This window comes from Conger conger, chromosome 11, assembly GCF_963514075.1.
Source record: "Conger conger chromosome 11, fConCon1.1, whole genome shotgun sequence".
NCBI classification, from domain to species: domain Eukaryota; kingdom Metazoa; phylum Chordata; class Actinopteri; order Anguilliformes; family Congridae; genus Conger; species Conger conger.
Window position 1 is genome coordinate 42666770 of NC_083770.1, and position 22057 is coordinate 42688826.

Below are 22057 nucleotides of genomic sequence, written 5' to 3' on the forward strand. Positions count from 1 at the left end.
ACTGAGCGTGCTCAGTATGCCCTTCTGACAGATGTTATCAGAGAGATACCCCCCCCCCCCCCCCCCCGATACACACTCTCCATTACCAGCTATTGGGATGCCTACCTGGTCACCCGGCGGATCAAAGTTCACATTTCAGTCTTTCACTCTTCCCACACCAACCCCCCCACTGCTGCAGTTTATCAGTGCGATCTCAGAGCCGGTGATGGTGATGAATTCCTTCCCCAGTGTTTTTCTTCTGGTTATTTGGAGATGCGGACATTTTTCTTTCTGCCACTTTCTAGATCGGAATGCCCTCGGGGGGCTGCTCGGGGGCTGGGGACATTTTCACTGATGTTGACTTAAACTAATTGACTTAAACTCATTAAATTGCACACTGCTCAAATCGTAGGAGATGCTCAATTATATTTCAATTATGCTAAATGCACACTCAATTTCAATTTGGCAATTTTATTGAAGGGCAAATAAAAACAAAGAATGAAAAGCATTTAAGAAGAATATTTTAATAAGAGCACAATAATCAGTGTGCGGGTGAAAATGCATAATTTTGGGAAAAACATTTTTTTTAAATGGAATTGCCAGCAAAAAAAAGTTTATTTTCTCATTTTATCAGCGTAGCATTATGGTTTAGTCATGGTGGGTTTTGATATTTGTTACATCTGTTACACAGATATTGTATGTACATGTAAACATGAACACAAGTCATGGACAGTACATTGAGCTGAATACAATATGTGTTTAAAACACTAAAATGGCAGCACTTCATGATTCTGGCGTGTAGAAGAGGCTCTTATCCAGAGCTACTTACAATACAAACACAATTGCAAACCAGGTGCAGTAATTAGGAGGAAAGTGCCGTCCCAAGAGATACAGTAAGTGCAATAGGTGTAGACCTGATTGACAACTTGTCAATTTCCCTGTTAAAGTGATACAAATAAGAAAAGAACTACCATAATGAGCATTAAACTACATTCAAACAAAATAGAAAAAAACATCCAGTGACAAAAGAAGAAATGATACCTAACTAAGTGTTTAAGCGATTGGTAAATGGGCGGCCTGTAGCGTAGTGGTAAAGGTACATGACTGGGACACACAAGGTTGGTGGTTCGATCCCTGGTGTAGCCACAATAAGATCCGCACAACCATTGGGTCCTTGAGAAAGGCTCTTAACCCTGCATTGCTCCAGGGGAGGATTGTCTCCTACTTAGTCTCATCAACTGTACGTCGCTCTGGATAAGAGCGTCTGCCAAATGCCATTAATGAAACGTAACGTAATGTAATGTAAACATGCTAGAGCAGGTTGAGGTGGAGGAGCTGAGGGGGTCTTCAGTCTGCATTGGAAGACAGGCAACATTGCCACTGCTCTGGCTGCTGTGGGAAGCTCATTCCAGTGCTGAGGAGACAGCGAAGTTTAGGCTGGAAGAGAGGGATGAGCCGCAAGAATGTGGAATAGAGAAGCCTGATGGCCTGAAGGCATGAAGGGGTAGTCCCCTTGCTAGTGCGGTTTGAATTTCATACGTGCAAGTACGGGTAGCCAGTGGAGGGCCGAATGTGGGAGTGTTTTGGGAGGTTGTAGACAGGGCAAGCAGCAGTGCTCTGGCTGAGAGCATTACATTACATTAATGGCATTTGGCAGACGCTCTTATCCAGAGAGACGTACAGTTGATTAGACTAAGCAGGAGACAATCCTCCCCAGGAGCAATGCAGGGTTAAGGGCCTTGCTCAAGGGCCCAACGGCTGTGTGGATCTGTGGCTACACCGGGATCGAACCACCGACCTTGCTGGTCCCAGTCATGTACCTTAACCACTACACTATAGGCCACCCTACAGAGCAGAGGCAGAGAGACCAGTGAGAGTGTGGAGAGAGGTCCTGTTGGGGGGAATATATGACAGGGATGTCAAGCATCTCAGCCTTTGACAGATTGGGCTGCCAGTGTCCATTTTCCATCCAGTTCACAATGTCATTCAGACGGGCTGAGATGCAAGCAGAGACCGGAAAGAATGTTGACTGTCAGTCACGAAACAACGACGGTGTGCGACAATAGCAGCTATGACAGGACCAAGGGATTCATTGTAAGCATTGAAAAACTTCTGTCGATATTGAAAGTAACGTCGCCAGTCCTTAAACTAAATATGGGAAAACTGTAGGTCACTGGATTTCCAAACGCCTGCCCTCCAGCTGCACCGTCTGAAGCGCTTTTTCAGCACGGTGCCGTGTCCCGCGCGTCCGCTGAATGGAGACCGAAACAGCGACCCCGCTCCTTCCCTGCTTCCGCCCCAACAAGACAGCCCTCATATCCATTATGCATATTCTCCTGAGCCTGGGGGGGGCAGTTCTCCGTGATTGAAGACCTCCCGGCCCTGTGCTTGCGGGTGGAGGAGGGTGCCATGGGGGCCTTGGCTCCTGTCTCGGCTTTTTAACACGGCTAAGGTTGAAGACCTCAGGGCCCTCTGGTACCTCTTAGTTATAGTTCCTCCTCACCATCGACCACTGCATTAACCCCCCCCCCCCCACCATGCATGCTGGGTTTGATTCATCTTCCCCCCCTCCCCTGCTTGGCACCCCTATGATTTTCTGTACAAGTCATTATGGGATGCATTCTCTTCTTTTTATTCACAACAAAGGGATGTTTTAATCAGAGACATTAATTTAATTACTGGGTAGCACCGTAGGAGAGTTGTCAGGTCTGGTTACAGATTATTAGAGTCATCTGAATAATGTTGCGTAAGGTTAAATTGCAGGGGAGACCGCTGTAGAGCCGTGGAAATAATTTACAACGGACTATATACAGTACATGTCCCCACACTGGACTACGAGAAAAAAAGAGCAAGAAGTAAGAGAGGGTACGGAGAAGGATTTGATGTTTTAGGACCATGCAGACCCATATCCTGATGGCCAGGGAGGAAAGGGAGGAAAGGGTTAATTGAGGCCAGAGGGCTGTCAAGGAGGCTAATGGTCCTGGAAAGAAAATGATGTCATCTTTATTTTGTTCGGGGTGTGTGCGCGTGATTGTGTGTGTGCGCGTGTGTGTCTGTCTGTCTGTCTGTCTCAGTTTGTCTGTCTGACTGTTTGTGTGTGTAGTACACCAGGTTGTGTAAAATGGTGGATAACTTTTGGGTAAACACACAGTTCAAAGGGTGGCACAAAACAACATGATGTTGATAAGACACACAGAAAAGGAACATAGTGATAGTGCCCTGATGTTAAAGCTAAGGGTAGTTTTGCTGCTACTCGGAAACAAAATAGTGCACATAGTATTTTATTATATTTTTTTATATAGCTACAATTACATTTATTGGTATGTTCATTAATTTATGAATATTGGCCCAACATGCGTGATATTTTCAAATCTTGTTTTTTTTTTTCATTTCAAATAAAAATGGTCCAATGGAATCAAGGTGTCCATTTCATATTGTACATTTTAATAATAATACATGTACATTTCATTTCAGAGGTACTAAGTGACTTTTTATTTCATAATAATGTAAATCATGATTGAGGGCGTTTTCAAAATTCATGTAAACTTGGGCAAATCACATTTTACCAATGGAGAGGCTTCAGAAGGCTATTTGTCTGAACCATGTGATAATGAAGTCTACCGAGAAAAAATTTATCCATGGATAAAATGCTGCTTATCATGCTTGACAGATCGCAGTTCCGTTTATGAGGTGAGAAGTTTGTCAACGCGAGATTTCAACCGAGTTTTACATTGGTGCACGTAGGTTAGCAAAAAAAATCACCGAGCGAATCTGTGCCGAAGGAATGCGGGCTGCACACGGAGCCCTTTAATTCAATCACAAATTACAGATTAACTGGAAGCACTGCTGGACAAATCAGCCAACGAATCAGCGAGCTAATGTTCATTGTGAACTGAATCAAATGACTCCGGTCTCTGAAGAGAACCCGAATGCCTGCGGCTGCTCTGTATACAAACGCGCTCTAGCGAGCTAGCGCATTACCTGGTCATGTTTATAGATGGCCTGCGCTTTAAAGCCCGGCTCCCCATGACACGCGGAGCTGTCTCCGGGCTCTGCACCCCAGCGCCCGTGTCAAAGGGCCCTCCCTCACCACCCGCCGCCAGATCTATAAACAGATGGGATGCCATCATGACCCAGAACCCTATCTTTGTTTGGGGGAGTGAGTGATGAAATATTGATGGAAAAATAGAAATATTTTGCCTTAATGCTGCCCGTCTGAGAGGGTTAATGACTCTTTCTGGCGCTCTGCGTCTCGGGTTTCAGCGGCCAGATCACACGAGGCTCTGCACGCGGATACAGGCGCACTCACGCACATACACCGGGGTACTTAAGAGTTCCTGCCCTGTGGGGTTATGTCCAATCAATAGCTTTTTACAATTCGGGATAAAGTTACCACACCTCGCAGGACAGAGGGCTAGTTGTTCTCAAAACACAGCCGAGAGAGAAACCATCTCAGGCCTGTTTGTGAGGTGCTGATTGAGGTCTCAGATTGAAAGCCAACTTGTTGTATCCTCCACCCGTGACTGTGTCCTTTGCCACTGCCTATGCCCCCCTATCCTACAATCCCAACTACCTACAGCCCTCTACTCTCCATTCCCCCCATCTATACCCCTCTACTATATCCTCCCCACTCTCTATACCCCTCTACTCTATACTCCCCACTGTATATACCCCTCTGACCAGCACTGACCACTGCACACATCTACCCTGCATTCTCCACTGCATCCTCTACTCCTTGTTCTACACAGCAAAATTCTTTCAGTCTTTCAGAAGTCTATTTGACCCTTACTGAGTCTATTTTACTCTTACAGAGTCTATCCACTGTGGGATCAAATCTGTGTAAGAGTTGATTTAACTCTGAACATTTTACTGTGTACCAACCTTTATCTCTTTCCTCTCTGCCCTGCACTCTTCCACTCACACCCTGTGCTCAGCTCGGGGATTGGACCGGAATAAAGCACAAGTCTTTAGCAATCTCACCAGGGAGGAACATGAACAGGGGGGTCTCTAACCTATAACCAGCTGTCCCACTGTTAACCCCCCACCCCACCCCACACACACACATACACACAGACACATACACACACACCATCACCGCCAAAACCACCCCTGCCCCCAGAGTAACAGTAATGTAGCTCCAGTCTAGCTCAATCAATACATTTATTTTCCTTGCAGTGACTCTGTCTCCAGCTCCCCAGAGTCCTGTAGTTTGTTTGCAGACGTGCTCATTGTGTCCTTCGATTTGTTTCTGTAATAGGCTTTCGATGGCTGGATCTGCTTTCAGGGGGTCAAGGCTGTGCTCTTATTAACCCTCTTCTGCCTTACAAAAATATCTGAATGCAGAGCTATAGGTGCTTGCTATAGCCATGTTATCCTTATTTTATTCTCTTTTTTTGGAGAGTTCAATCTCCCTGTTTCTATTGTGGAATAAGGCAGTAATTATTTTCATATACGTAAAATGGACAATTGTGCCCTACTATGCAGTTCCCCTTACCATAGCAATTTCTGAATGCTAACCTGTGGTCACTATTAGTATGTACACTCAGTGACCATTTTATTAGGTAGACTTGTACACCAACTTGCTAATGCAAATATTTAATTAGCCAATCATGTGGCAGCAACTAAATGTGGTCAAGAGGTTCAGGTGTTTTTCAGAACAAATGTCAGAATGGGGAAGAAATGTGATCTAAAGTGACGTTGACCGCAGAATGATTGTTGGTGCCAGACAGGGTGGTTTGAGTATCTCAGAAACTGCTGTTCTCCTGAGATTTTCACACACAACAGTCTCTAGAGTTTGCAATGATGTGAACAACAAAAAACAGCCAGTGAGCAGCAGTTCTGCGGGCAGAAATTTGTTGATAATGAGAGAGGTCAGAGGAGAAGGGCCAGACAGGAAGTTGAAGCTGACAGGAAGATGCCAGAAACGCAAAGAACCATGCATTGCAACAGTGGTATGCAGAAGAGCATCTCTGAGCACAGAACGTGTTCAACCTATAAGTGGATAGGCTGCAGCAGCAGACGACTTAATAAGTCTGAAATATGAGTCTAATAAATACCAAATATAGTGCTCACTGTGTGTATGTATGCATGAACATGTGTTTCCTTTCGTAACATTTCCTGACCTTGGAATTATGAGGTTCTGCAATCTTAGTGGTTTAGAGATATTGAGCTTCAAAGATTCCAAAGTGAATGGGTATCCAAGCAGATACAGCCTTTTACAATTTGTATTTCTTCATACTTTTAAACAGTATTTTTGTATAAAACCTTAGATATACAGTATATTTAGTGTCCTATAAACAACATATAACTTTTTTTGTAGAACCTTATAATTGTACGGTCTTAATTTTTTGGGAGGTTCGAAAGCACAAACTGACTAAACGCAAAGGCCGAATCAACACTGCACCGGCAGCCAGCTCAAATAAGCCGAAGAACAGGATCAGATTTATTTACAGTGGACGATACACAAATAAAAAAATATACAAATAAAACCTGCTATCCAAAAAAAAAGGAAAAAAACCTTCAGCAGCTCAATCTGTTTACGAAGGTGTTTCCCGTCACGGGAAGCTGGGGTTAACATGTTTAGAACACGTGAGCTTCAGGTTAAAATTTCAGTCCGGGCAGAGATCTCATATCCATTATCTCTGCGACAGACACACTTTTTTCCCCATCTTTCTTAAAAAGAACCTCTCTGCTCATTCCTCGTGGTCAAAAGGCCTCTCAGGTGGAAAAATAAGTCAATCAAAAGCAGCGCCCGTTCTGTCTCAGCGGATATTCATGATGACAACCAAAGAGCCTCTGAGTTGTTGTGCAACCTACCAGGGCAGGAGACTTTATGGATGCTCTCATCTGGTGTGCATGGTTAAGTCTAGGCATTTGACTAGCTGCAGACAAACATAAACTGTTTATTTTTCTGGAATTTTATTACAGCGTGCATCATACTGTATGCGACGCGTGTGTTTATGTGTCTGTGTTTATGCTCCTATGGTGCAAATTTGCCTCTCTGCATATGACTGCAGGTGTTTATGCTGTGAATTTTCTGTCATTTATTTTTGCAGGTTGCAGGTGTGTGTGTGTGTGTGTTCATGGCTTGTGTTTGTGTGTGTGTGTGTGTGTGTGTGTGTGTGTGTTGGGGGTGGGGGGTGGAGACCCCCATGGCATGCTGGATTGTGCTGATGTGTGTAAAGAGGACTGCCAAGTGGAAAATGTTGGTTTCTGAAGAGCTCTTCAAACAAAAACACAACCAGAGGAGTGCATTAGGAGGCCATGCAGCACATCTGACATGCACCCATTCAGAGCTCCTCCACTTAGCCTCTCTCTTGTTCCCTCTTTCCTGCTCAAATGAAATCATCATAATAAACAGATCTGGTGAGTGTGGCCCTTAATGGCAGCACATATTTGGCTGTTTGCAGATGGGACTCTGCTTATGAAACTGCCAACTGCGTGGAGTAAAACACATCACCGTCGCAACTGTGTGTAAGGACTCCGGAGGACAGTAACATGCCTAGAAGAAAAAAAAAACTTTCAGTATCAAAATGGAGCTTCGGTTCAATGTCAGCTTTATTACTGATATTATTTATTACTATTATTATTCTAAAATTTCCCTCGGGATGAATAAAGTATCTATCTATCTATCTATCTATCTATCTATCTACTGAGTCACAACATATAAAATCCCAAAAAACAGTCTCATCCCAGTATGTGTAAAAAAAATCACTCCTTATATTTAGACTGTAAAAACGAAAGGCTCAACCAAACTGTCAAAGAAATATATGAAAATAGTGTTGTGATATCAGCCGAGTAATTAGGTGGAGTGTAAAGATTATGTTTTTGAGATCTTCTTTGAGAGTGTTTGTGTGTGTGTGCTAGTGTTTGTGTGAGAGTGTGTGTGTGCGTGTGAGTGTGAGAATGTGTGTGTGTGTGTGTGTGTGATAGTGTGTGTGTGTGTGGCATGTGTGTGAGAGAGTGTGTGTGTGAGTGTGTGAGTGTTTGTGTGTGCATGTGAGTGTGAGTGTGAGTGTGTGTGTGTGTGTGTGTGTGTGTGAGTGTGAGAGTGTGTGTGTGTGAGTGTGAGAGTGTGTGTGAGTGTGAAAGTGTGTGTGTGTGTATGAGTGTGTGTGTGTGTGAGTGTGCGTGTGTTTGTGTGAGAGTGTGTGTGTGTGTGTGTGTGTGCGTGCATTTCAGTGAGACAGATAGGGACAGATTGTATGGACACTAAGAGCACCAGAACATGAGGGAAATGCAGCTGACATTATGATTGTGAGAGAGCAACGGTCCCATTAAGAAGACATTTATCTATAAAGTGCATTGGCTTCTTTAGAAAACTGCTTCAATTCAAGGACAAAAAATGGCTTTCTGATAAAAAAAACATAGGTAATGGGCATGAAATAATAGGCTGAGGACATTTGAATGGGAGACATGGATCTAAAGGTTTCCTGATGATGTGCTCCTTAATGGATTTTCATTTTATTTCCAAATGTAGTTGACTACTTGGCTATCAAAACAAAAGAGGCGTTCCCAAGTGAAGTGGTAAAATGGTAGCAGTTTAAAATGTACCAATACACAGAAATGGCAGGGGTTGGTGTGGGGTGGGGGGCATTTAGGATTAGAAAACTATTGTGACTTTGTTCTAACAGAATAAGTCACATGCAGCAAGTACTGATAATTTATTTCAGGATGAAAAATATTGTTTTCAATAGACAAAAGGACAGGCCAAACCAACCAATATCCTCTGTATTCACGTATCTTCAGAATATATAGAAGTGTCTGCTGCCACCACTACTTCTGGCTGTCTAAAGCAAAGCCAAGTTTGTCAAGGGTTTTTGACACTTAATATCAGATGAAACTATCATGGGGATTTTAGATGTAACACTTTATTTGGGTGACCCCAAATAAATACATTTAGAGCTCATTTCATATATGATTTCCTCCTCACATTTGAGTTCAAATTGTGAGAGAGAAATAATAGTCATAACTCCTCGGTCATATGTAACATGCACTACAAAATGTGAGAAAATGATGCCGTCAGAAATCTGAAAAATATTCTGCATACAGCATTTCATTGTCCCTGCTTTCTTCTGTTTTGTTCAGAACTCGCATCTGTAATGACTCGCTGTTCCACTAGAGGGCGAGTATGAAGCGAAAGGACTGCACCCTATGTAAAACCTGTAAGATCTCTGCTCCAGCCTGAGAGTACATGTTTAGCTGTGTTTAACATGTGAGTGCAGCACCGCCGTTAAACAATTAAATAAATTGCAATAAATTAAAACTGATTACAGGCACCATGTTGAACACTGGGGTTGGCACAAGACCAAACCGGGAAAGTGACCCATTCTCTCTCTCTCTCCACACACGCACTCACACTTCTGCTGCTGTGTGGTTTGTGCACATTACAAGCCAACCTGCTATTACAAAGTATATGTTTGTATGTGTATGTGCTGCGTGTTGAGCTGGCGAACTGTGCATGTTTGCACGCGCTCAGTTGTGCACGCATTCCTTAAAAGCCCCAGCAAAGAAGCTTTATTCTGGGATTGCTTACACATATTTTTCAAGATTTGCTCCCACAAACGCTCCTGGTCTCTCAGTGACGGTGACCTGCCCACGGTTCTCTTGCACAGGTTCCACCATGTTTTCCTGAATGCAGCGTCTATAAGCTGCATTTGCACTTTAAATGTTATTGCGTGAAAAGAGCTCACTCACACTTTCACCGTCTGCGTTATAGGCTGGGAAGGGTGCATGGGGGCGGTGTGCGGGCGTGTGTGTGGGGGGGGGTGCTCCTCGGTTGCTGTGTCTCCCGTCTCTACGGAGATCCAGGCCCTCTCCAATTCCTCTGGTGCAGACCCGTCTTGTAATGATACCTAATTTGTGGATCTGAATCAAACGAGGTTGGAAAGACTCGGCGTCTGCCATTTGCAGCGCGGCTTTAGCTGGAAGCCTCACACACAAGCAAAAGAAAGATGCGGAGAATGACAACTAGAGGATCTTGCAAACAACCCAATTTATCTATTATATCCTCAGAGCAGTCAGACACATAGTAATCTATACACATTTTCTATAAGAGAATAGAAAGGAGAAGAGTGGATGGGGGGGGGGCTTCAGGGGCAGGAGGGGAGAGAGAGAGAGTGGAGATGGCAGGGGAGGTCCTGATGTCCCGGCAGAGTAAGGAAAATAGTGGAAAACATCCGTAATTTTCACCGCAGGGTCCGGTATAATTGAGTCATTTAAAATACAGATACATAGTTGAATAAAAGGAAGTGGAGGATGGTGTAGGGTGGGTGAGGGGGGTAGAAGTGCGGTAGACAAACCTAAGGAGATCAAAATTGTTCATCGCTTTCTAGAGGTGTGACCCCATTCTTTTCTTCTTTTTTCTTTTTGTCTGAAAGTGGGTTTTTTTTGTTTTGTTGGGGCTGCTTTTTCATCATTGTAGGCACGGACTGACCCCAAACCTTCTTCACTCTTTGTCTTTCTTTTACTCTCTCTTCCCTTTACAAAGCTTTATTTTTTTCCTTGTTGCATTGTTCAGTTAATTTTATTCAATTTGCTGGACTGCAATAATACAATCAGGAAATAAATATTGGGCTTTCTTCTGTGGAAATGCTGAGTTTGATTCTCTTACATTTGATTAGAAATTGAATAGAATTGAAAATGTATTTTTGCAACAATAGGCAGTATGATCTGAATACTAGAAAATAAATGCAATACCAATCGGCCAGTTATAAATGTCATAATTTGGATCCATGAATTCCTGAAGTTAGTTTGATGGAAGAGCAAGTTGGTGTTACCCCCTGCAGGAACTGGGAGTCAGGAGTGGCTCCATGCTGAGGCGAGTGCCACTAAGGGCATATTCTTTCCCTCCTGTCCCACTTCTATGCCTGCAGTTTGATGCATAGGTGTCGTTGTAATTTGCATATATAGTTGCATTTTCCTTACATAGCTTGTCCAATTTCCCCAACAAGGAGACATGTTTACAATTCAATGTCTTAAGATGTGTCTTAATGAGACATAACATAAATTGTATCAACTGTAGCCTCAGAGCTTCCTGGTGTATTTTTGCTTACTTGTTTACTTATTTAAACAGGTATTGGTATTGCCACCCTGAACAATGTCGCTTTCCATCTGCAGTACCTGGCAAGACATAACAGCACAAGCTGTAGGCCTACAATGAATGCATTTTCTTTTGCGAAAGACTCGATACTCACTATCCAATTGACAGATTTGTTGATTAAATTGTCGATATTTTATGGGGTTTCTCCCTCTAAAGAGGGGAAAGCTTAGATTAGTGGTCTATTCTTTTGCTGACTGACTTGCACTTATTGTCCTTTAAGGCACGCTATTTAATCTTAAGTGTTATTGACATTACCACCCTACGTTACCCAAATAGACATGCAAATATAGCAATATAGTAATATAAAGAGGTTGCTAATCTTTCCTTGCTTGAGTCAGCTTGGGTCAGACGCATTAATTTATTAGGTGCCTCTCTCTTCATAGTATTTTTAACGGACTGAGGGAGAGTGTTAAAAATTTGTTCTGGGTAAAAATGTTTGAAGGATAAAAGAAGGAAAGCTTCCGGGTGCCATTTATCTGCTATCCCTGTTGGTCCCTTGAGCCCCTCCAGAGCAAGATTTTTTCATTTTGAGGATCCACTTGCTTGACTGTTCTGGATTGGTACAGTTCATGGATGCCAAAGAGGCAAAGAGGGGAACCCACAGACCAGGCAGAGGAGGTTCAGTAGGATGTAGGTGTATTAAAGGTACACACAACATACAGGTATATTGTATTTGCTCCGGTGATGTACCACACCACCTGATTTCACTAATAACCTTGCTTCCTGAAACAAGCACATAAAATAATTTTTGAAATCCGGTGATGTCGTATCAGGTGTCTCTGTATCAAGCACCCACACCCGCCCTTATCAGATAATATTGGAGCTCCCTGGTTTAGATTGTGTAGCATGTTTACATTTCAGTGAGCGTCACATGTTGTGCTGTGTCTGCCTGGTTCCCAGAAAGTATGAAGTATAGAATATTAATGTATTTCCCCAGTTGCTGATGTCCAGGAGCACATACACAAATCTCCAGTGTTCACTAAAGATAAAGATTTCATATAGAAATACCGGCAGTAACAGAGTGTGGGTGCCAAGACTGGCTAAATTGAAGACTGGAGATAGGATCTCAACAATCACACACTCCACATGATGGCATGTGGAGAGACTCTCCCCCAAAGTTCCCTGTGTGAATTATCTTGGATAATCTAACTTGATGGGATGGAAAGTCCAGGGGGTCATAATGTACAAGTACTGCTATATGTTTCTTCCACCCATGAACTCAGATTTCATGGGTGGAAGCAGATTTCAGGAATTATTTCTACCTGTCACGTCTCTTGTTCCCGTCTCATAGTTTGTTTCTGTGTACTCACTCTGTTCTACGTATTCGCGCAGTTAAATGTTCTGTTTCATGTTTTCCTATCATGTTCCGTGCCTCTGTCTTGGTTAATTTCCCTGTTTCTCCTTTTCTATGTATTCTGGGTCAATGTTCCATTTCATGTTTTCCCTTTCTCCTGATTACATTGCATTACATGAAAGGGATTTAGCAGACGCTCTTATCCAGAGCAACCTGATATGTGTTTCCTCTGTTGTAATCGTCTCACCAGTTTCTTGTTGTATCGTGTTGTGAAAAGGCCGACCTGTTTCTCTGTTCTGTGCCAGATTGTCCTGTGCCCTGCATTCGTGCTTGATGTTGATTCCTTCCAGTGGTTTCTCCTGCCTACTTCTTACCTGTTTCTGAGTCCCTCTGAGGTTTTGACCTCTGCCTGTTTTCTGATTTGCCTTGCCTTCTCCTCATTGCTCTGGCTGCCTGGAAAGTACCACAAAACTGCCTTACCTGTATTGCCCTGATTGCTCTGTACTGACCTGTTTATGTGGACCTTTGATTGAAGCCTGTTATTTATTACATCTTGGTGTCTGCGAGTGGTTCTGATCGGTTCTTATAACACCAGCTGACTGAGAGGAATTAGCAAATCCAAGTGATTGGAACAAAATACTGGGGAAGGGGACTCTCTTAAAAGTAAAAAAAAAAAAAAGTGTATTACACAGAAAACTACAAACGATTAATCCAGCGCATCATGTAAAAATACATTTTATACAGACATGGCCATATTTAGTAGTAAGCATGATTGAGATAGAAATACAGTGGTCACAGGGCAAGTCAAGTGAAGCAGGTGCAGAATACCATTGTGTTTTACAGGCTTCCACATTCTTTACACAGTGGAGAACGCAGAATGCAAATACAGTAGCATTCTTTACAGATTACATTAATGGCATTTGGCAGACGCTCTTATCCAGAGCAATGTGCAGTTGATTAGACTATGCAGGAGACAATCCTCCACTGGAGCAATGCTCAAGGGCCCAATGGTTGCAGTGTGGATCGAACCACCGACCTTGCAGGTCCCAGTCATGTACCTTAACCACTACCCTACCGCGGTCCACCAGCGCACCAGAGAGAAACTTCTGATATCTCTGCATCTCAAGTACCACCCCTGTTACAGACCAGTTACTGGCTCAGCATTTCTCAGAGTACTGGCTCAATTTCTCAGAGTAATTTGTTTTTGAATTTTTATTAAATTATTCTGCATTTCTCCAAGAGGGTGGAATGAAGATTAAAGGCATTGTAGGTTCTATCTCTCTTCCCCTGTCTCTCCTTCTTCCTCTCTCTCACACACACACAAATGTTCTGCAATTTCAGTATTTCTGTTTGTTTTTGATTGGCCCAGACATTCTTATGTGCAATGTGACATATTTTAAGTACTTACAGAAGTTTCTTATGACCAGCCAGCTTTACAGTGGCTGTTTAGGGACAGTCTGTGCTGTGGTCTAAAGCAAAAAAATATATACACTACAGCTTGTTTATTCTTTATTCTATTATTGTGAACATAAAAGTCAGTTTTTATATTGTGCTGGCGCATCTTTCCATGTTAGTTCCCAAACAGCATAACAGCAGACCTCAAAAGCTTGCCCCAGACTGTAGTCAGGAAAACTCTGGAAAGAGGTTGTCAAAAAATGCTTGTAAAAATGATGAAAAAGACAACGCTACAGAATTAAAGGGTGCTCATGGGCATGGAGGATGCTGGGAATTCTACAATGCTGAAGGAAACATAGGGTTGTTAGGGTGACATACAGGGTAATGGTATGGAGGTGGTAGGAGGTACAAAGTGATAGGATTGCGAAGGACAGTGGAAGATGCAAGGTGATTGGAGGAGTTAATTGAAAAAGTAATAGTACGTGGAAGAGGGTGGTTAGAATTTGAAAGTGTGCTGCTGCAACCAAATGGAAACTATGGTTTTCAGGAGCATGCAATAGGAAAGCAAATTGTGGTGCAGTACAATAATGGTGGATCATGTCGAGATGTTTGCCATCATCACAGTTCATGGTTGCTATGACATGTACATTTCTACGCCACCTGTCAAAAAGATTAGGATGGTGTGGGATTTGTCATGATCAACCGCAAAAACGCTCTCATTAGGCATCTTATTGCACATTCATTTCTGCCAATGTAAATGGGCTGGCAGACCTCCAGAAGCTAACACATGCATTTCTTCACTTTCTCCAAATCTCCTGCGAGAGGCCGTGTAAGACAAGGCCATCATCGCACCTGCCAGCCGGCTCAGCCTTCTGACGCCGGGGATCTGACTTCACCACCTGCCCGGCCGCTTCTCAAATCTGAACACATTTTTAAAGCACATGGTAGCAATTGCTGGGGCAGATTAGTACTGGCTTGCATTACGGTCAAGGTATTCATTGTGTCAGAGAACAAGCAAATGTCTCTCTACATTTGTTGATCCCCTGCTAAAATGGCTGTCAGATACACTGTATAGAATACGTTTAATTGTGTCAACAGGTGATATGCAACACATATTTGCCTGTCATCTGACCCGCAGCACCTCCGTGAAGTAGCCACCCCATGTGATCAGGACATGATTTTTACAGCAAAAATCGGCACAAACGCAGCACAACGAATGACAATATTTTACTTCATGTTCTAATCACATGGGGTGGAAACTTCACGGAGGTACCTGCACTAGTATAACGTTAATTTGATCGCAAGTTAGGATGTAAAGTCTAAATGTTACGTTCTTACTAATTATTTTAGAACTAAAGTTGTGTCTTTATTCGGCTGCACAATTCATACTTTCGCTACGTCTCAGCGAAGTTGACCGTAAAGCCAAAACATTGTCGCATACAGTGACGTTTCTCTATGCAGACCAATGACGCACGTTTAGATGCTATTCGCGTCTCGTGCCTTCTAACGTCAAGTGTCAAGTAATATGTAATATTATTTGTAATATATATATATATATATATATATATATATATATATATATATATATATATATATATATATATATATATGATGGGTAAATTATTCTGTATCAACAGTAGGCTCGCACCTATTATTGCTGGGCTCTAGTTAGTTAGTATTTGGTCTGCCTGTGCTTTTTCTTTGATATGTATTGTTCTCCAACAATTGACTTGGTATGAAATAAAGCTTTTTTATTATAATCTCTTATCATTTACAGAGTAATTTATAAGAGGTTATAATTGCACTGCTGCCATACTCAGCGGGAAGGTTGGTTATCTTCTGTATCTCTGCTTGCCGAAAAACAAAAGCATGAGTGCACGTCAATCTCATCATACAAATTAAAGTGGTCATCTATCACGGAGAATGTGCTGCTAGCTTATACCGTGCTGAATTTCTCACACCATTACACCACGGCCACCAGCCAAGACTGTTAACACAACAAGTTGTTGGCGCCAAATACGGACCCTACCATCTGCATGCCTCAGCAGTAATCGAGATTCATCAGACCAGGCTCTGTATTTCCAGTCTTCAACTATCCGGTGTTGGTGAGCCTGTGCCCACTGCAGCCTCAGCTTTCTGTCCTTGGCTCACAGAAGTCAAACCCGAAGTGGACTTCTGCTGTTGTAGCCCATCCGCCTCGTGGTTTGACGTGTTGTGCATTCTGAGGTGCTTTTCTGCTCACCACAGTTGTACAGAGTGGTTATCTGAGTTACCGTAGCCTTTCTGTTAGCTTTCTCTGGCCATTCTCCGCTGACCTCTCTCATCAATACAGGGTTTCCGTCGGCAGAACTGCCGCACACTGGATTTTTTGTTTGTTTGTTTGTTTCGCACCATTCTGAGTAAACTCTAGAGACTGTTGTTTGTGAAAATCCCAGGAGATCAGCAGTAACAAAAATATTCAAACTGGCACCAATAATCATGCCACAGTCGAAATCACTGAGATCACATTTTTTTCACATTCTGATCGTTGATGTGAACAACCATCCATCCATCCATCCATCATCACCCGCTTATCCGGAGTCGGGTCGCGGTGGCAGTAGGCAAAGCCGGGTATTCCAGGTGTCCCTCTCCTCAGCAACGCATTCTAGCTCCTCCTGGGGGATCCCATGGATGTGAACAACCATGACCCGTAATTTCATGATTTTATAAATTGCACTGCAGCAGATTTGATAATTGCATGAATAAGTAGGTGTACAGGTGTTCCTAATAAAGGGCTCTGTGAGTGTATAATACGTTAAGGCATTATGACATTGTACGGCAATGACGAAATTTACTAAATTGAGGAAAAGGGCATTTTGTATGAATTTTTCTGTATGACTTTTCTTTTTGTAAAGTTGTTTTGCTTTGCTTTCACAATGGCTTTATATTGCTTGATTGATGTTTGGTTTATGAACCACATTTATGTATGGATGTAAACACCGCAATAAATATATTTTACTTAGCATATGATATGCCAGCAAGGTATATGTTTGCACACCTACTCCCCTTCAGTTCCAAGTGGCATGTGACCCTCAAAAGCATAGGAAGAGCAACAGGCTGCCTTTGAAATCTCCACGGTGCGCTCTCGCGGTGTTTCCATGGTGACGTTGCAAGGTTCTGTGCGCGCGTGAGCAGTTTCCGTTTCCTGGGTCTGCGCGTGCTGTGTTTTTTTTTTTTTTTTTTGGTGTTGCCGAAAGCTGCTAGGGATGATGATGATGGCGGAGTTGGTGCAGGGACAGGCCTCGGTGGCACAGCCCGGAATGAAAGCAGACGGCTTCGCCGACGCTTTACATCGGGCCCGACAGGTAATGCAAAAAGACAGATCATTGCAGGATTCGGATGGGCGTCCATCGAGGCCTTTAGAACGGGGGAGATTGCAGTTTAACTAGCGTATCTCAAACTCACTCCTAGAAAACATCGGTGGAGTTCACAAGTTCCAACTGTAGAAGTGCATGGCTGTGCGTGCAAGATTTAGCCAACAAGATAGCATGCTAGCAAAGAGCCATGAGGGCAAGACACGACTTAAAAACCATATCCGTGCTTATACCAGCTAACATTTTTGCTAGCCTAACAACTTTTAAGGCGGTGAATTAGGTCAACTAAAAGAAATGAGCAACTAGTTTACTCTCTAACAAAATGCAACCTGTTGTTAAGAGAAGTCCCTAAAGTTGCTATATTTGTCTTGATGGCTGTGGCCTAGCTCGGTGAAGCCATTCCGAAATGCACGATGAGGTCTCCCTCTTACTGAGTTACCAACAACAAACGAGTAAAGTTGTGTTTATTAGTTTTACTAGCTACGGGGCACTGGGGGTTGAGGTGAACTCTTATTTTACATACATTGTATATTTAATAGGTTGTAGATCAGTGATCACTGCGCGTGAGAACACAAGTTAGCTGGGAGTACTTGTAAATGTAGCGAGGTGGCTAGCTAGCTAGCCCATGAGAGAATATTCAAAGCACCTTTAGAAAAGTTTTCAAGCACCACATCATGCTTGCTAACATAGTATAACGTTAAAGAGAAGATAGTTAGGTGCCCGCTGGCTACAGTTTGTTCTTAGAAAATTTTCTGTAGCTCGCGCCCAGTTTAGAGAAAATTGTCACAGTAACTAACTGAAGCGAGAATAAGTAAGTTAGCTAAGTTCATCAGCTTTTTAATGAGCGCGCAGTAAGTCTTGTTTGCTAGCTAGCTACAATTCCAAAGTTTTAAAGTGACGCCACCGTTGCTCTGCTAGACGTATGCTTTGGTAGCTAGTTATAGTTAGCTAGCTAGTTAAGACGCTTCAGCCCCTCCCCCACAAACTCGTCAACTTACTGTACAGACGTCATAAGGCCCAGTAGCCAACTGATAGTTGTTGACAAGATTGTAGAATTAAGATCTGTAATCTTTCACTCTGGTCCTGCAAACATACTTAGCTAGCGAACCGGCTAACCCACACAGCGCCTGAAGTTTACACCATGTCAACAACCTCCCCTGACTCGCTGCAATGTTGTTTTTTTTCTTCTCCATTTTGACCGCGTTGTCTCGACTTTTCCCTCCAACGTCATGACTCCCAATTGTGCATTCATATTAGCCCGAAATTAGCCCTATAATTCACCACCACCTCTCAGAACCACTAATCTATATCTATATCTACCCCCCCCCCCCCCCCCCCCCCGCCACGAGTTCCCCCTCGGTCATCATGTTTTTCTCCAATTTAAGTTGTATTGTGCCCCCCTCTTTGTAAGCGTTTCTATTGTCAATATTGAGATTTTACATTTGCACACTTGAGTGGGAAAGTGAACGGTATCAGTTGGCTAAGCTGGCGTTTTAGTCTGTGCCAGTGACCACTGGGGATATTGGGAGGGCAGTAAAGTTTCCTAACTTGTTAATAGTCAGACCTTGAGAACTGGTCATAAATGATTCAGTTATACTATTCATATGATTACTATTAATATGACAACACATTGAATTGTAGTTCTGTTATTCTACTGTCCTGGTTACCTCAAACACATTGTCTGGTGATGCATTGACCCCCATGCATTGATGCATTGACCCCCGATGTACATTGAATTGCAATCTCATACAATAATGGAGAACAGTAAAACTATCTGTCTGTGAATTACGTTCCCTGTGTTCCCCATCTCTGAAAAAATTTTGACAAAAAAAAAAAATCTTGGGTCATCAAAGTCCCAACCTATATGAAGCAGCTGACATGGCATGCTTACGTTTTTCATTAAAGTTTTCTACTGTTTGGAAGCTGTTTTTCGCATTACATTTCTGTACATCAATTAAAGACAAGCTGAAATCAAAATGTGCTTTTTCCTCAATAGGGCAGCACAGTGGTGCCTCAACAAGAAGGTCCTGGGTTATTAATAATAAATAAGTAAATTAATAAAAATGTTGTAAATTATAAGTAACTATATGAACACGTAAGTATGTGTTCTTGTATACATTCACAAGTATAAATACTTGTATTTTATTATTTATTTATTTTTAATCCGCTTCCTGGAAAACAAGATTTTATGTCATTGTGTACCAGTGGGTGGTTATGCCAATCAAATGTTTGTTCATTTTCCATTCCCTTCCTATCAATATCTTTCTCACCCAGTGGGGCGCTTGCTCATTTGACGTCAGTCACATTAGCTCCCCGTCCTTGAAACATTCCCTTGAAAGATCCGTTTAAGTCATGTACAAGTCGTATCGCGGAAGCTAGCCCTAACTTTTTAAGGTTTTTAATGAAATGTATGAATGTTTCGCCTGCCTATTATCTTTTACAATCAGTCGTTGATGTATAACTCCATGTGTGGGCAGTATTTTTTCTTGTCAGCAAAATATATTGCCAGACCTTGTTAAAGCCTAACCCACACAAACACTGATTTGAGAACACTAGCATTAAAGTAATTAATCTCACAGTGTGGATCTGTATTGGAGAACATGTAATGACAACTTTATAGATGTTCTCATAGTTGCTACTGGCCTAAATATAAACTATTTTAGTCACACTATAGCACATTCATTGAAGTATATTATTAAGCAAGCTTTCTTTATAGTAATTGCTCTGTGCTATTCTTGAACCACCTTTAAAGTAAATGTGCTTAAAAATGTAATTGCATGTAGAACAAAATGCACCAGTAGATAAACTCGAAATGTATGTGGCCCATTACTGATAATGTGAAAGTTCTGGTTGTAGCCCCCACAAAGTGTAGCCTATAATTCAAGATTTAGGGTGGGTTGGTGGGAGTGTGGTGCTGATGGTCAGGGTTCTTGAGCCAGCTCTGCCTTGTCAGTGTCCAATAGGCAGTCAGTGATTGCCTGACTTTTTCTTGACTCCTCTATTTAAACAACTGGAACAGTGGCTGTTTCAGATGTGATTCAGAGTAAAGCCATCATTTGTAATACCGTTGCCGTTTGTAGCTCGGCAATGATACCGTGCCACATGTCTATGTCTTAATAGGAAAATGCACGTTGAGATGTTATTTTGGACTCCCTGGCATAACCAGCCCTGTTGCTGGAGCACTTTACCCCTCACTTGCATAAAAAGCTTGAGACTGAAAGGCAGCCAAACATGTCTATCCGGTCCCTACAGTCACACCAGTGGCATCATCTGCTGACTCATTCACCGTGTTTGTTTTTTTAAATCGGAAGTTATTTCTTTTAAGTTTTTGATCTTGTGGGCCTTGATATATTCTGTCAGGATTATTTCAGAATCAGATGCACACTAGTTGTGTGCATTAGCTTATTTATTCGGCATTAAAAAGTACTACACTCAGTTTTAAGCATAACATACAGAATGATCTAAAATCAGCCACTGCATATTTTGGTGCTTTCGAGAACCTTCAGGAATACAACTGCAGAGAATGGTGTTTTTCCATTCTGCATTTGCCTGTGTTGGTTCTTCTCAAGGTTATTTGGTTTTGAAACAGGTGCTGCTTGCTAGCCTGCCAGCGCTGCATTGTAGTGCTCTGTCTATGGCTTACATGGTTACAGATAGTTTGCGACATAATGACCTTGCCCTTCCACCCTAAGTTTTCTTTTTTTGTAGCATGCAGCTTTTTAAAAGCGTAATACATTTGCACTCGCAGTATTTTTTATGTAGCAAATCAGATCTGGAAGTATTTACAGTAAACTAGTTGTGTGCTGGGTTTGCCAAATGTTATTTGTATATCCCTCCTACTCAAATTGTGCCACTTTTAAACTAATATTTGTGGTTTCTGACTGTGGTCAGAACGGCTTATTACTTGTTAGGCTGGTACCTGGATTTAGCGGGTCAAATGTTATTAAAATGTAGGTTAATCTATATCACATGTAGCTTTTATTCTTTGAAATGAATTAGGGAAACGATCTGTAGCCGTACAGTTTGGCATTCAAATTGTAGTTCTGATTAGTGTAGTGTAATGTAATTTTCAGCTTTGCTTGGCAGCTAGACAAGTTAACGTTGTGTTCGAGGTTTTTTAGATGATGCCAGCATAGTTGTACTGCTACACAGTTCTCTGTTATGCATGTCGAGAACTTTAATGAAGCATAAAATAAGCAGAACTGAATATCTCTATGTTTTGCACAGTCATTGCTGCCAATAGAGATGATTTTTTGCTCCCCAATGCCACAGAAGCACAGCTCCATGAATGCACTGATATTGACATTTCCATTGGTCACATCGATGGTTTAAGAATGGCAGTTGTCCCTATGAGTTTTCTTGCAACTTGATTAATATCCTTTTTCTGCACCCTGTAGGCTTCTCATTGAGAATATAACGTTTAGTTAGTATGTAAGGATATGCATTTGTTGTATTCATATACATGGTGTGGTAAAGATATTGCCTAATCCCACCATTGGCGTTTGTGAGCATTACATCTTGCTGCTTGGGGTCTTGGGGTTTTAGGTCTAGGTTCTGTATCTCTTCGGGGGGAAAGTGAGTTAAGTGTGCACAGGCTTTTTTTGGGGTTTTTTTTTTTTACTTAAAAAAAAAAAAAAAAAAAGTAAAAATTGTGATTGAGGTTGAATGCTTTGTTCATCGTGGCCAAATCCACTTACCAGATCTATGCCACTGCAGTAGAGCATGCTTGTTAATTCCGTCTGAAGTCTCGTTTCTGTGCAAAGCACTGAGAGGAAAGTTAGGTGAGGTGTGCCAGGTTGGCAGCCATTTAATTTGTATGTATTTATGTGAGCACTGGCGCCAAGGGACTCTGCCTGGGGGATTTGTGTCGTATTTATTTGCCGTGTTTATCTGTTTAAACTCAACACTTTATTACCAGTTCCGGACTGATGCATC

The 22057-nt window shown here is 42.3% G+C and overlaps 1 protein-coding gene across 3 annotated transcripts in view; it reads left to right on the forward strand.

Annotated features, from left to right (window-relative positions):
- The first annotated feature begins 16987 nt into the window (after positions 1–16987).
- The window catches only part of LOC133140257 (far upstream element-binding protein 3-like), a 34930-nt gene continuing 29860 nt past the window's right edge, over positions 16988–22057 (forward strand). For all 3 annotated transcript variants that reach the window (XM_061260026.1, XM_061260025.1, XM_061260027.1), the window contains exon 1: positions 16988–17113. In XM_061260026.1, the coding sequence (XP_061116010.1) occupies positions 17015–17113 (99 nt within the window). In that variant the 5' untranslated portion in view covers positions 16988–17014. The remainder of the gene's footprint in view (positions 17114–22057) is intronic.